The sequence below is a fragment of the Enhydra lutris genome, unplaced genomic scaffold (genome assembly GCF_002288905.1).
Source record: "Enhydra lutris kenyoni isolate GAN:26980312 unplaced genomic scaffold, ASM228890v2 scaffoldscaffold40, whole genome shotgun sequence".
In the NCBI taxonomy this organism is placed as follows: domain Eukaryota; kingdom Metazoa; phylum Chordata; class Mammalia; order Carnivora; family Mustelidae; genus Enhydra; species Enhydra lutris.
In genome coordinates, this window is record NW_019154124.1 from 5,694,565 (window position 1) to 5,710,789 (window position 16,225).

Consider the following 16,225-nt stretch of genomic DNA (forward strand, 5'->3'; position numbering starts at 1 on the left):
CTTGATGCACAACAACAGATTTTTAACTCCCCATTTCAGGAAGATTGGATTTATTTTTAGAAAGATATGTATCAATCACCTGCAATGTGTTAGAGATTTTCCCCAGAAAAGAATGGAAGTTATGATTTTTAAATTTAATTATAACATCTCCATTTTGTGATATATCAAACTGATCCTTTGCAAATTCTTTATTTCTACCTAAAAAATATGAAACTTTATGGAGTGCCTGAGTGGCTCAGTGGGTTAAAGCCTCTGCCTTCAGCTCAGGTCATGATCCCAAGGACCTGGGATCGAGCCCCACATCGTGCTCTCTGCTCGGCAGGGAGCCTGCTTCCTCTTCTCTCTCTGCCTGCCTCTCTGCCTACTTGTGATCTCTCTCTCTGTGTCAAATAAATAAATAAAATTTTTTTAAAAATGAAACTTTAAAGAAAGTTTAAGTCAGAAGCATAGTATTCTGCCTGAAATCATTTTAGCTGAAGAGACTCCATTAAGGAACCCAAATCGTATGTTCCTACCTATTTTTGCTATGGGACATTAAAATCTTGAAAGAATTAAGTTAAAACATTTCCAGCAGATTTGTAGCTAAGCACGTACCTTGTCACACAGCACTCTATATGTCTCCCTGTTTTCCTGCGCACAACATGCATATAATGGGCTCAATTTTATGGGTATCACTGCACAAAATTGATTGACATGCTTATGTTGTTCTTGGTTTTTCCAATTGGTTTTGGCCCTTTTTTTTCACATGCTGTCTTTTGCTCTGCCTGCAGTTTATATTGGTCCATCGTGTCTCAAATTCTGTTCTGGCCGAGGACAGTGTACTCGACATGGTTGCAAGTAAGCATTTTTTAAAATAATAATTATACTTCTTTTTATTTTAATATGTACTTTATCTATTGTGGCCACAAGTCATTTTAACTTGTTTTGATTTCCTTTTAAGGCTTTTGAGGTCTTTTCAAGACCAAACTAGGATGTTCCAAAGGGAATTTAAACATAGTAGAATATTAAGTGTCTTTTGTAGGTGGAAGTTGATGAATAAATAACTTTTCTATGAAGCTAAATTATGAACAAATTTAGCATACCTCATGTAAATTTGTGAACAAATTTGAATTCTTCATAGTTTGATGACTGCCTTTTCTGTCTTTGGTTACATTCTTCAATATACCGTTTTTCCATAAACTTGTTCTAGTGTTCTTGAAGCATATTTTAATTCCTACCATGCTTCATAAATGAATTATGCAAATCAGCACTGACCCAAGGCTAAAGGATACTAGAATGAGCCAAATTTAGCAGATTTGGTAAGAAAAGTCATCTTTAAATATAATTTTGCAGTCCTGCTTACTTTCAAAAATCATTTCAGTCTTCAAAATGATATATGAATTATTTTACATAATGATGTTGAATATGAAATCTGAAATCATATATAAATAATTAACATTTAGTTACCACTGCAGCATTCTGTTATGTTTATAACGAGAATGGTATCTATATGTACTATGTCATTCCCTCATTAGTATTTAATTATAAAATATCCTGGAAATTCCCGAAACCACAATCTTTGTTATACAGACAAGTTTTCAACCACTGTTCATCTAGTCTGTCTCTTCTTGTCCTCCAAAGAAAGAAAGTAATAATTAATTAATGGAGAACTCATAAAAGAGATTTCTACTTGATCATTTGGAAATTATATGAGGCAAGACACTTGTCAGCACTGACATTAGAGTGTCATGTTTACTTTTTAACTATATTGCAATGAATTTAATTAACAAAAAAACCTCTGCACAATAGAAATATTTGAGAAAGTATTAAGGAATTGAAAAGTTCCTATTCATATTTCAAAACTGAATATACATCTCTCCGCCTTTCAATAAAACTGCCAGCTCCCTCCCCAAAACACTGACTCATTGGGTCTCTGCTGCCTTAGCTTGCGCTTTCTTCAAGTTGTCCTCTTCATCTGTCATCCCTAACCAGGCCATCCCCTCATTTAGTGCATTTCTCAAATAAAATTAACACAAGAACACCAGACATCTGTGTAATTCCCGAAGTTGTCCTGAAAAGTTTTGAAAACAAATTATCTAAAATGACAGATGCTTTTATTAATGAAAATAGAAAGTGCTATTTCTAAAAGACCCATCTGTAATTAGAATAGTTATACTTCATCCTTCGTTTTTTTGTGTACAGTCCCCTTTTAGCATTTGGTGGGCTTATTAAGGCAAGCATCTGTGTCACTAATAATGGAGGCAAACAGAAGTCTGAATGGCAGTTCTATGCCTTTGGGCATTGTTCTTTTTTGACACTGTACATTATCTTGAATAATCATTGCCTTTTCCTCCTACTGAGGTTTTGCAGAATATTTTCACCAGTTGGAACTTGAGTTTTCTTTCCTGTTTCTGACAATGTTTTATGTAATATTCATTGGTTTTGTTCATTAGTGACTGTGCTAAATGTTTGGCTACTACATCCTTTTCCAGCAATATGTAACTTGTCAAGTATGAGCAAGACGCCATAGAAAAGACATTTATACTCAGTACAATTTATTTCTTTTAAATGGATCCTTGAATTTGGAGCCTTGAAGCTTCGTTTCTCTTCCCGCTTTGCTCCCCTCAACACTGCTGTTATTGGCTGCCAGGATTCTGCCTCTCCTTCTGCTTAACACTTTCTTGCCTGTGTATAATCCCCAGGCCTGGGTTTCTAAACTGACCATTCTTTATCCTGGAGAGCCTTGGGCCATTCCTGGAATCTCCCGACTGTGTTACCTTACTGTTCTGCTGCAGAACAAAGGCTGCAAGTGTATTTTAAGTGTATGAATGAAATCTTCATCAGCATTTTATCCCAATTATATAACTTTCGATTAAAAGTACACTTTCAAAACCATTACATGGGAACAGACTCCAACAGGAGTCATCTCTAAATGATCACGAAAGTGTCCCAATCACTGGTTCTAAGAAGATACATTTAAGAGACACAGAAATGCATTCTCCCTGAAATACATGCCTTGTTGGGGGACCCTGATTCCAGTGTGTGGCCATGGAAAAACCACATTCAGTTTTCAAATGTCAAAATGTGTCCTCCTTAGCTAAGTTTTTATCCTTTTTGGAAACTACTTGGCTATTTACCTTCTAAGTCGGTGAGATAACGTGTGAAAGAAGTAAACGGCTTGAGGCTTATTTACATGCTCCATAAATACGAGTTTCTTCCCCGCTCCCATCCCTAATGCCCAACAACCTCCAGACTTCATGCTGCAGTAGTTTCTGGCATTTTAGGGTCCAACTTCCGTGATATTATGATAGTGACTATAGCCCTTCTCCCCGTAATATCCATAATATCCAAGATACATACAATTTGGCATTTGTTCATCCACTCTGTAGACCCTCTGTGAGGCCACCATAGATTCAGTGTCAGCACTAACACTAAAGAAAGTGGTTCAGAGAAAAGGGCGCCAGGGTGGCTCACTGGGTTAAAGCCTCTGCCTTCAGCTCATGTCATGATCCCAGGGATCGAGCCCCACATCAGTCTCTCTGCTCAGTAGGGAACCTGCTTCCCCTCCTCTCTCTCTGCCCGCCTTCTGCCTACTTGTGATCTCTGTCTGTCAAATAAACAAATTAAATCTTTAAAAAAAAAAAAAGTGGTTCAGAGTTATACCATAATATTACTTTTTTGGTACTTCGTGGCTCTCTAAAATGCTTGTTTCAGATTTTAGGAGGTTTTGAATGCTTTGATGAAAACCCATCTCCCCATCCCCAAAAGACACCAATTTAATTTTATAATTTTACATGAAATAAATTTATAATTTTACATAGTATAGATAGTGAAAAAGAAATAGTGCAGTAAAAAAAAAATCTAATACTAATTTCCAATGAGTAAATGCCTTAAAATATAAGAAGTTTGTGATGTTCAACTATGGACTTATCCGTGGTGAATTTTCTAATATAAATACAGCAGGAGGCAAGTTGTTGTATGGGGTTTGTTGTGTTTTGTTTTTGTTTTTCCTGAAGCACTACTAATTTGGGATTCCACTGTGAGCAGCACAGTTCTGCTAAGAGCACCTATCCGGGTCAAGGTGTTTACATTCCCTTTACAGTGTCAATCTAAGTTTGAAATAAAAATAGATTTATTTTCCAATCTTCCCCAAGTATTTCCAATAATTTCTATCACAAACATAATACATATTTTTATATTTGTTCTTAGAGGAAATTTATTCTAGATATCTCTGGAAGAATTTTATTGATGTTTCTTTTACAAATTTAATTAACATCATTGTGTATAAAGTTATATACATAATAATATGATTTTTACAAAGATTTTAAACTAGAAAGTGCACAAATGTAGATACAGATAAATCGCTGGCCTTGGTTAAGGTTGAGTGCTGAATTATTGTTTTAATCAATAGCTTTTTATATCAGGGTTGTGCAAAGACTATATTTTTCTGGAATATTTGCAGTCAGTCACCCTTATCAAGTCTTCAGATTCATTGTTTTCCAAAGACTAATGAGCCTCACTTACCATTCAGTCAAATCCTGGCCCCTGGACCTCCTCCTCTCTGAATTAGATTCAAGGATCTCTGGAAGGACCAACAGCTTACAGTTTTATTTTATGGTATCTCTTTCAGGTGTGACCCTGGATTTTCTGGCCCGGCTTGTGAGATGGCTTCCCAGACATTCCCAATGTTTATTTCTGAAAGCTTTGGCAGTTCCAGGCTCTCCTCTTACCATAACTTTTACTCTATCCGTGGTGCTGAAGTCAGCTTTGGTTGTGGTGTCTTGGCCAGTGGGAAGGCCCTGGTTTTCAACAAAGATGGGAGGCGTCAGCTGATTACATCGTTCCTTGATAGCTCACAATCCAGGTGAGTTAAGACAGGCTGGAACACATGTTGAAACCGGATGCTAATGATTGAATTTAGATCTCTTTATTTTCCATTTTTTTTCCTTTTTTGGCTGACATGTACATCTTCCAATTTTTAATGGAGAGGGAGTTCACAGTTAGTTTATACAGGGTTAATTTGCCCTAGTTTTTAATAAATTAAAAGGCCTATTGATGACTGATGAGGTTTTTAAACATAGGAACTGTTAACATCAAAACTGTGTTCTTAAGCCAAGGGTTAGTTAATTATTTATGTAGTTTTATTTATTGACAGCTTGCAGAGGATGATTAGATTGACTCTACATCTTCCCTTCCCCCAGTGCCTAATAAATAATGCAGTAAAGGAATGATTGGCATTTGAAGTGTACGTACACAAGTACATAGTGTGCAAGTATGTATAAACATACACTTGCATTTGTATGGGTATATCTGCCTGTAAACATGCATTGACCTCATCTTCTATACATATTCATACATCTCACAGTGAAATTACTTACATTTTATAAAAGGGAGATGAGTGGAAACATGCAGCTTTTGAGTAGTTTGTTTGGAATTCTTTTTTTTTTTTAAAGATTTTATTTATTTATTTGACAGAGAGAGAGATCACAAGTAGGCAGAGAGGCAGTCAGAGAGAGAGGAGGAAGCAGGCTCCCCACTGAGCAGAGAGCTCCATGCGGGCCTCGATCCCAGGACTCTGGGACCATGACCTGAGCCGAAGGCAGAGGCTTTAACCCACTGAGCCACCCAGGCACCCGTGTTTGGAATTCTTTAAAAGCCAAAATGAGCATTATGATTAAAAATGTTTCTGCACATGCTAATTACAGACAATTCATGTCTAGGTTTCTCCAGTTCACACTGAGGCTGGGGAGCAAGTCCGTTCTGAGCACGTGCAGAGCCCCCGACCAGCCTGGTGAAGGAGTTTTATTGCATTATTCGTATGATAATGGGATAACTTGGAAACTCTTGGAGCACTATTCCTATCTCAACTATCATGAGCCCAGGTACGTTGGAAAGCATTTGGAAAAATGGTTAGAGTGATTATCTCCTCCCTGGGGAAATCATCATTCAACTGGTGTAAGATTCAAGATATTTTCCCACTGAGGGATGATGAGGACGAAGATTGATGCGTATTGCAATAAAAAGCTAGCAAGTCACATTCTTCTATTTCATTTGTCCTACTGATTCTGATAAGTTGAAGAAATTTATTCTCATATTTTGAAATGTATATCTAAGGGAAATATTTTGATGTCCAGGAAAGAGAAAAACACTTAACACTATAATTCTTATTCAACCCTACTGCAGCCTATTGGATGTGATTTTTATATAATACTAAATTATAAATGCTGTTAACAAGTATTTGTTATCAATATGTTATAATATGTTATAATAAATTACATGAGACAGTAATTAACAAAACCTGATAACCAGTATATATTTAAAATTTGCATGTAATATGATTATGTAATGATTATAGGTAAGTTTTTCTAGCCGGTATCGAGTCCCTGGCAAAAATGGAGTGTAAGGATTTACTTAAAGTCCTTTCTTCAGGCCACTTCTGTTTTTCTTTAGCTTATCCATTTCATAATCTATAGGTGCAATTGTGAGATTTAAGTCTTATTTGAAGCAGAGCCATCCTTTGAAGTCAGCAGAGTAGTAATCCCCATTAGTGGTACAATTTCAGAAATGTCCAAAAGTCCCGTTCTCTTCTAGAACACTATTTTATTTTATTTTATTTTATTTTATTTTATTTTATTTTATATATTTTTTTCAGTGTTCCAAAATTCATTGTTTCTGCACCACACCCAGTGCTCCATGCAATACGTGCCCTCCATATTGGCCTGCTCACTGAAATTCTTTTTTTAAAGTTGCAGAAAAGGAGCATGAGAAAATTAAAATATCTTTAGAAGAGGTAACACTGGGGCATATTCCCAGTTAGTAAAGAACTGACACCATTTGCCTTTCTGGAAGTACATTTTGATCATGAGGGAATGTGAAAGAGAGTGAGGGCTTTGGGCTCTGAGGTTTGCACTGACACCAATGCAAAAAGACAGGGGCACCAATGATAGATTTTATATACCTAAAAATGTTGCCGACAGCAGTCCCTACATTTAGGTGTTTATAAGTAAATGAGAACTTTTCTTTTCATAGAAAATAAAATAGCATGTAACAGAGATAATAGTTAACAACTGTTATGAGTTACAATTATTTACTTTATAAAATTTTAAAAACACACCAGATGTGCTGAATATTTTCCCTATAAAGGTAAATGAAAGGCAAAGCTTAACTTTCTCATTCCATAGACACATATGAATACCAAAGAAACATTTCATAGACTCTCCATAATAAATATTAAAATAAAATTAAATGAAAATCATAATAATGATGAAAGCATGAAGAAAATATTATTGTCCTAAGTTAACTTGGCCTAAAACCCAATTTTTTCTAACAAGGATGGACAGCTCCAAAATTCAATAATCAATCTTTATCATGAAATTTAATTAATCTTTGTTGATATGAAAAATAATTACACATTTTATGTGCTATTGCAAAGGTGCATTTAATCTTGCCTGCCATTTGACAGCAACATTTTTCTTCTACGCAGAATCAACATGGCTTTTCAGCACTAGGTATGTGCATAGCTTGAAAGATTAAGATCAAGTGGAGTTTTTTTTAAAAAAGAGAACATGGTGGGAGGTATCAAGAACACTTTTATTTTCTACACATGTAACTCTGTCCACGAAACTCTTCCTCCATCTCCCTCTTTCTTAAAAATATTAATAAAAGGTGACATGGCAGAAGTAGAATTTGATATATCCTAAATTCTAAATTATATTTTATGTGATAAATAATACAAACCATGTAAGTTCTTCATAGGAGACTTGAATATATCTTGATGCCTTTAGCCATTTGCTGTATTTTCTTCAGTATAAATTGCTGCTGGTAATTGATGTCAATCCCATATTGTCCCTTTCGGCCTTGGCTGTTCAAAAATGAAGTATGATCCATAAATTAGAGATGCTAGTTAGCTAACCACTATTACTCCTCACCAATTTCAAACAATTTATTTGCCTCTGAGTCACTCAGTAAACAGAAGGACTCTATCTGCTTGCAGTTCATAAAACGCAAAGCCTGTACATTTATCTAAGGTGATCTTGTAATTCAGACTGACTAGAATGTCAAGAACTAACTGGTATTTCTAATGTAAAACTTGGTATCACTGCCAAAACTAAAATTATTCCAGATTTTTCTTAATTATAGGGCTTCTTTTTTTTTTTTTAGATTTTATTTATTTATTTGACAGATAGAGATCACAAGTAGGCAGAGAGGCAGGCAGAGAGAGACAGGAGGAGGAAGCAGGTTCCCTGCTGAGCAGAGAGCCCGATGTGGGGCTCAATCCCAGGACCCTGAGATCATGACCCGAGCCGAAGGCAGAGGCGTTAACCCACTGAGCCACCCAGGCGTAGGGCTTGTTTCTTATTCTAAAATTATTATAAAGCCTATTTTTATTTTAGTTTTGCTTTGATTATTGTCTGTGATGGCAAGACATGTCTGAGCTTAGTATCTGCCCCAAAAGGAAGATTGATAACAGAAAGTTGACCCAGGTCCCTGGAATATAGGAATATTCGGATCAGATGGTTCCATGGCCATCCTGACCAGCCGCTGCAGTTTGCACAGAGCCATGGAAGCAGAGATTCCCACCCTACCTCAGATATGAAGTGAATGTCAAGGGCACGGGCTCTATAGCCATCCCTCCTAGATCCAGCTCTGGGCACTGGCACCTAAAAGCCGCTTAACAATTGGGAGAACATTTGATCTTTCTGTGCCTCAGTATTCGGATTTCTGTTCGGGTTTATGAACAATATGTACTTCATTTATGCAGCAAGAATTTGATGAGTTTTTGTTGTGTCCCAGACACTGTTCTAGATACTAAGATATAATATGAAAAACCAGAAAATGTCTCTGACTTTTGCCATAGGGCTATTATCCCAACTTCACAGACACAGAAGTTGAGTACCTTCCCTGCAGATGCAAACTTATTAACTATTAGTTAATATGAACTACTAGCTAATAAAATTTATTAACTACTAGTTAATAAGTCAGTGAGAGTGGGGATTTTAATCTAAGAGTCTGATTACAGACCCCATAGTCTTAATGTCTCTGCCAAGGAACATACTGGTCATTTCAATATCTGTTATCACACACACACACATATATATGTGCTAAAATAAAGGAAATGAAGGAAAATAACCTTTGAAGTTGCCTGAGAAATTCTACTTTTCAGTTGTTATTTTTAAATTATATTTATTTTCATCAGAGAGAATAGTAACTGCTTCTAAAATTATTAATATGAGGGAAGATTATAATTTTCTAGTAACATGGTGGTCAAATTAAATTATTAATGTATGTTTTCATTATTGAGCCAGTTTAAATATAGTTCAATTATTTTATTTCTTTACATATTTGATATGTGTTAATATAAATAAACATACTTATTTGATTATTTAGTAAATACCTAGGAATTAAAGTGAAAATTATTAAAATACTCAATTTAATTAAACTTTACTCCTCTAATAAATTCACATTGGTAAAAAAAAATGAACAGACTTAAAGTATTTAAAACCATAAGTATTTAAAGGTATTTAAAAACCATAAATGTTATGGCTATGTCTTTTTAATTTAAGCAGTGTTTTAAAATTTGTATTTCTGTATTTGAATATTGACTTTTGATTATTTAAAAAGTATGTTTTCTCACATTGCAAAAAAATTCTACCAGTTTTTTACTAGTAGTTTGTGTAATTAATAGTGATGAAAATCATGTTATTCTAACCCACATTTCCATATAAAAATTATTTAAAGAGAAAATAGATATTATTTTTCAATGACTATTTAAAAATTACATTTCCAAGAAGTGATTTGACATTTTTTTATGCAATAACTATGAGTAAATATAATACATATGTGAAAATCAATCTAATTTCTAATTGAATCCCACCATAGACGTTGAAGTTTATAAATAATTTGTTTCTAAGTTATCCAACTAGTCACCTGCCTTAGGGAGCTTTCCTTTGCTCACTGAGAAAAAGACTTGGTCCCTTTAGCGTGTGTTTACTGCGAACACCTCTCCTGGTGCTTAATTGTACATTGATGGAGACAAATGTTCCATTTGCCATTTGCTTCATATCTCACCTTGTGTATGGATGTAAGCAGCATGGCCCTGTGATTTATGGAGCTCTCAAGCAGATGTCATTGCGGTGGCAATTAATGTATGGTTCCTGCTGCTGTGTACAGTAATTGCTCCTGGAAATTAGATATTATTCTTAATTTTCTTCCCCATTTGTCACATCCAGGTTTGTTGTCATAGCCACCGTGACACAGCAAGTTCCCTCATACATTGGGCTAGACTCACAGGAGTTAGGAAGTGCCACAGTTCCAACCAGCCTCAGACTGTAAAATATGGACCAAGATGCCCGTGATCCTTTTTCAGATGAAGACAGATCCTGCTACTTTGACAACTGGGTTTTATTGAGTTAGCTTTTCTGAAAGCAGATGAGTGAAAGCACTCACATTTTTGGATGTGTTTAGAGGACTTTGTTTGAGTCAGACAAGAAATTGGGAATCTCAGAAGAATGTGGATAATAGTGGGAAAACTATTTTTTTTTTAATGCTGTGCCACAGGGAAAAAAATACTCTGCTATGAATGTTTGTGTTTTAAGATATCAAAGTAATCAGAATTTTTACTTTTTTTTTTTTCTTCAGAATAATCTCTGTAGAGTTACCAGATGATGCAAGACAGTTTGGAATTCAGTTCAGATGGTGGCAACCGTATCATTCTTCCCAGGGAGAAGATGTGTGGGCCATTGATGAGATTATCATGACATCTGTCCTTTTCAACAGCATTAGCCTTGACTTTACCAATCTTGTGGAGGTTACTCAATCTCTGGGATTCTACCTTGGAAATGTTCAGCCATACTGTGGCCATGACTGGACACTTTGGTAAGAATTTCATCTCTATTATTGTTATAATTTACATTGAGGATTGGAACATAAGAATGATCTTCTAATCCACCCAGCACTTAGTCATTTGCTGACAAATATTTACTGAATACGAACCACTTCAAAAGTCATTATTATGTCTACAAGTAAGGTATCTTGGGAAGGAGGACTGAAAGCAAAATACTGATAGATTTAAATAAGTATAAATTTCACCATAGTTATTAATCTCAAATTTTTATTTCCCACTGTTACATATAAAAACCCTCTTCCAAAAGTGTTAGTAACTAAAGTGACTAACACATTGTCCCTTCGTGGAGGCCCACCATGACCATGGTGAAATGTGAGATCACTCTTATGACTATTTTAATAAAATTTGTCATAACTAGTTCTGTTTTCATGCTATCTCACATAAAGCCCAGGAAGTTTTTTAATCCCTTATTTATTGATGAGGATCTCCTTTCAAACCCATCACATCGGGCAATACTGGACCACTCACCCATACAGTTAATGTTGTTGGGGTTTCAAGGGTGTGGACTATCCTAGTCAACATATTTTCCATCTTAGATTTATCATCAAATGCAAACTTGATTATACATTAAACAGTAATAAATATAATAAATAGGAAATAAATAATTGAAGACCATGATTAGGACTTTAAGAACATAAGCAGAATGATGTTCAGTGATTAACTGGCATCAGGAGGTGGATACTTTGGGTAGGAAGGAGGAGGAGGCTATGTCCAGGGAATTCAGATGGTGGATGTGATAAATTCCACTGATGAGAACGTAGCAGTAAAAAGAAATTCCAGCCACATGAAGATCTGAAAGAAGACCATTCCAACCGCAGGAAAATTTGCAGTACGAAACTCCAGGAGGGAGACTGACCATGGCATATTCTAGGACCAGGAAGCCCAGGGAGGGAGGGAGTGGATGTCAGGAACAGAAGCCAAGAGTTGTGTAGAGGCCAGACCACATAGGACTTCTAGGCCCAGTGACTCTAGATTAAAACTCAGGTCTGCATCATTCCAAAACCCACAGCCTTCAGCAATGTACATACTGTCCCTCTCTGGGTTCCTCTAGGGCTTTAAACATGATTGAGGAATAATTTTCTCAGAGAGTTTTACTTTCTATGGAGTCATGGTCAGACCAATTTAATTTCTCCCGACGAATCTCACTGAAAGCTATTCACTGCAGTGGTCTCCAGAGAACATACCATAAATGACCCATCAGTGGCCTTATCATAATTAAAGGCAAATTTTACACACCATTGCACAGAAAATTACCTTTGATGGGAATGATGCATGGACATCACATCGCACACACAGCGGGCTAACAGTCTAGCGTCAAAATGACAGCTAATGGAATGGAAGTATGGCCGGTCACTTTTGCTGCAAGCACTGTTGAACTAGATAGAATGAAATTTCTATATGGGAGAGTGTGAAAGGTTATACTGTGTGATTTTTATTTGATAGCCTCAGATGCTTGTTTTTATGGACATTCATTCTTAGTCCTCGAGCCTTCAAAGACAAAGGGGTGAGGTGAAGTAAGAAGATGCAAAGATGTAAACCAAAATGAGATTTCTTAGATTTATATGCTTTGGAAAATTTAAATTGACCTGAATTAATAGTAACGCAAATTAGTCATATACCATAAGCCATATCCCCCAAGATTTGTATAGTAGGTTCTTTTCCCCAGCACTTTTAATGCAACAAAGAGTCATATCATGAATGCAAGTCCTGTATCATGTTTATTTTCATAAATAGTTAACATCTGCTCAAATAAACTCCAAAGTTGCTGAGCATTTTAATTTAACACTCGGGTTGAATGCATGATAACAGCAGTTTAATTTGTGTGCTTTGATCAAAACCCTAAGAACAATATCCTTTCACATGAGTCTGATGAATATTCTTAACCCACCACTGCTTTAATTGGTGGAGATACATTTACTTTGTGAAAATACAATCAGAGTAATTATAGAAAACCATAAGAAAATATAAATAATTGTACAATCCCCATGGGCACCTTAAACAGCCCCGTGGGAGTTTTATTAACAACCACGTGTGAGCAATCAGATTTGACTTTCTGATCTTCTCGGAAACGAAAAGGAGTTGTCTTGGTTATGAAACAACAGAGTATCCTCTGGCGGTGATAATGAGACTAGAGAAATACATTAACCACTTTAATAAGGACATGAAAAATTCTCGCTTCTCATTAAAATGAAACAACATGGAAGATCTCAAACTGTTCCCATTTTCTTAGCCAGTGAGTCAGAATAAAACCCCTTTTAATGACAGTTTTCTCTCTGCTGCTGTTGAGGAATATATTGTTCACGTTCAACGAGACCTCACTTTGGCAATGTTTTTCAGAAATACTAGTTACAGTACTGAAATTCAAGTGGTGGTATTACAAACTATTTATCCTAACTACCTAGTCCAAGATGAGTTTTTTTTTTTTTTAACGTAAAACCTTTGAAGCATATTATCTTATTAAACATTCTTTGAACATGTTCAAGTATGTCCCCTCTGCCCTTCAATGACCTCGTTCCTCTCGGGGGAAATTTTGAAATGTATACATGTTCTCTACAAATGGCTGGTGTTAAATTAATTATTGTTGGCCTTTCCCAGCTGTGAGTTCATTTGGTTCTCGTTTTCTAACTCATGACTTTCCATATGCATGGATTGTGGCTGCTGAGTGTTCTCCAGGGAGAACTTGGACAATTGCTTTTTCATTAGAAGAATTAGAGTCAATATGCTATAAATCACTTTACAGTGTGTCATCATAAAGCACTTTTTTCCACAGAGAAATGAATTGCTGTTAATTATTTGTAGTTCTTTCCTTTCTTCCATGCACAGTATCTGAATCACAACCTTTATCTGCTTTATGTTCTAAAAATAGCCTTTAAAACTTCCTTTATATATTTTAAGATCACTAAGGGAATAATTTTAGTTGAGGTTTATTAAAGATTATCTGACTAATACTATTAGTGATAACACTAATACTAATTAGTGATAAGACTAATACTATTAGTGATAACACTAAGGGACATTGACATTCTGTCTGTCTTATCTAATAGACTAGTGAGGTTTACAGGTGGTAAGGACAGTGCTGTCTATATATATAAGATTTTGATTTCAAAATGTATATAACTGTGAGGGATGGTTGTTACAGCATGTTAGAATTGGCATTTGGTTTAGTAGCAGACATAAGGAGTTTTCCAGACAAGCAAAAGCTGATGGAGTTCAGGGCACCTGCCTGGCTCAGTCAGTAGAGCAAATGACTCTTGATTTCAGGGTCATGAGTTCAAACGCCATGTTAGGTGTGGAGCCTACTTTAAAAAAAAAGAAAAGAGGGGCGCCTGGGTGGCTCAGTGGGTTAGGCCACTGCCTGCGGCTCAGGTCATGATCCCAGGGTCCTGGGATCGAGTCCCACATCGGGCTCCTTGCTCAGCGGGGAGCCTGCTTCTCTCTCTGCCTCTCCCTGCCACTCTGCCTGTTGTACGTTCTCTCTCTCTGACAAATAAATAAATAAAATCTTCAAAAAAAAAAAAGAAAAGAAAGAAAGAAAAGGCTGAAGGAACTCAGCACTGCTAGGCAGGCCTCATAGGGAACTTTGAAACCTGAAACAGTAGGGCACTAACTAGTAACAGAAAAAAATTTGAAAGTGTAAACCTCCCTGGCAAATGTAGGTATATGGTTAAATTCAGAATACTCCAATGTTGTAATGATGGAAGCTAAATTACTTATAAATTTAGTGTGAAGATTAAAAGACAAAAGTAGTAAAAATAACTCTAATTACAATAATTTGTTAATGGATACACAAGATAAAAAGATGTAAATTAGGGACGCCTGGGTGGCTCAGTTGGTTAAGCAGCTGCCTTCGGCTCAGGTCATGATCCCAGCATCCTGGGATCGAGTCCCACAACGGGCTCCTTGCTCATCAGGGAGCCTGCTTCTCCCTCTGCCTCTGCCTGCCATTCTGTCTGCCTGTGCTTGCTCTCTCTCCCTCTCTCTCTCTCTGACAAATAAATAAATGAAATCTTTAAAAAATAAAAAGATGTAAATTATAACATCAAAAACATAAAATGTGGGTAAAGGGGCTAAAAATGTGGAGCTTTATAGTACCCATTCAAACTTGAGTTATCAGCTTCAAATAGACTGTTACAAATATAAGGTATTTTATATAAGCCTATAGTGCCAACAAAGCAAAAACCTATTGTACATACACAAAAGATAAAGAGAAAGGAATCTAAGCATATCGCTACAGAAAATTATCAAATCACAAAGGAAAAGAGCAAGCGAAACAACAAATGAATTAAAAACAGCCAAAAACCAATTAACAAACACCAATAGTCACCTTAAATGTAAATGGACTAAGTACTCCAATCAAATGGCATTGAGTGGCTGAATGAATTAAAAAAAATAAGACCCAAATACATGCTGCCTACAAGAGACTCAGCTTAGCTTTAAGACCACATAGAGACTGAAAGTGAAAGGATGGAAAAGATATTCCATACAATTGGAAGCCAGAAGAGAGCAGCGTTAATTAAGCTTATATTAGACAAAATACACTTTAGGGAAAAAGCATAATAAGAGACAAAGAAGGTCACTATATAATGGTAAAGGAGTCAATCCAACAAATGGATACAACACTATGCCCAACATAGGAGGACCCAAATATATAAAGCAAAAGTAACAGACCTTAAGGAAGAAATAGACAACAATGCAATAATAATAGACTTCAGTAACCCACTTTCCATAATGGATAGAGCATCCAGACAGAATATCAGTAAGAAAACGTTGAACTTAAAGGTCACATTAGACTAGATGGACTTAACAGATATTTACAGGGCATTCTATCCCATGCAAAGAATACATATTCTTATCAAGCACACATGAAATGTTCTTCAGAATAGATCATATGCTAAGACACAAAACAGGTCTTCAAACTTTTAAGATGACTGAAATCTTATCAAGCAACTTTTTAAAAACTACCAGAATGATATGACATTAGAAATCAACTATAAGGAGAAAATTTTAAATTTCATAAATGTGAAGATGAGACAATCAATGCATCAAGAAAGTCAAAAGAAAAATCAAAAAATAATTTGAGACAAATGAAAATAGAAGTAAAGCATACCAAAATGTATGGGATGCAGTAAAAAGAAGTTTCATAACAACAAATGCCTACATTAAGAAACAATAGGGGCGTCTGGGTGGCTCAGTGGGTTAAGCCTCTGCCTTTGGCTTAGGTCATGATCCCAGGGTCTTGGGATCAAGCCCCACATCGGGCTCTCTGCTCAGCAGGGAGCCTGCTTCCCCCCACCCCCACCTGCCTCTCTGCCTACTTGTGATTTCTGTCAAATAAATAAATAA

At 36.0% G+C, this 16,225-nt stretch overlaps 1 protein-coding gene across 2 annotated transcripts in view; it reads left to right on the plus strand.

The window, feature by feature from the left end:
* Positions 1–16,225, plus strand: part of LOC111155225 (reelin) — a 505,959-nt gene that overhangs the window by 340,526 nt on the left and 149,208 nt on the right. For both annotated transcript variants that reach the window (XM_022515343.1, XM_022515345.1), the window contains exons 17-20: positions 771–837; positions 4,610–4,843; positions 5,700–5,861; positions 10,618–10,854. In XM_022515343.1, coding sequence (XP_022371051.1) covers positions 771–837; positions 4,610–4,843; positions 5,700–5,861; positions 10,618–10,854 — 700 coding nt within the window. The remainder of the gene's footprint in view (positions 1–770; positions 838–4,609; positions 4,844–5,699; positions 5,862–10,617; positions 10,855–16,225) is intronic.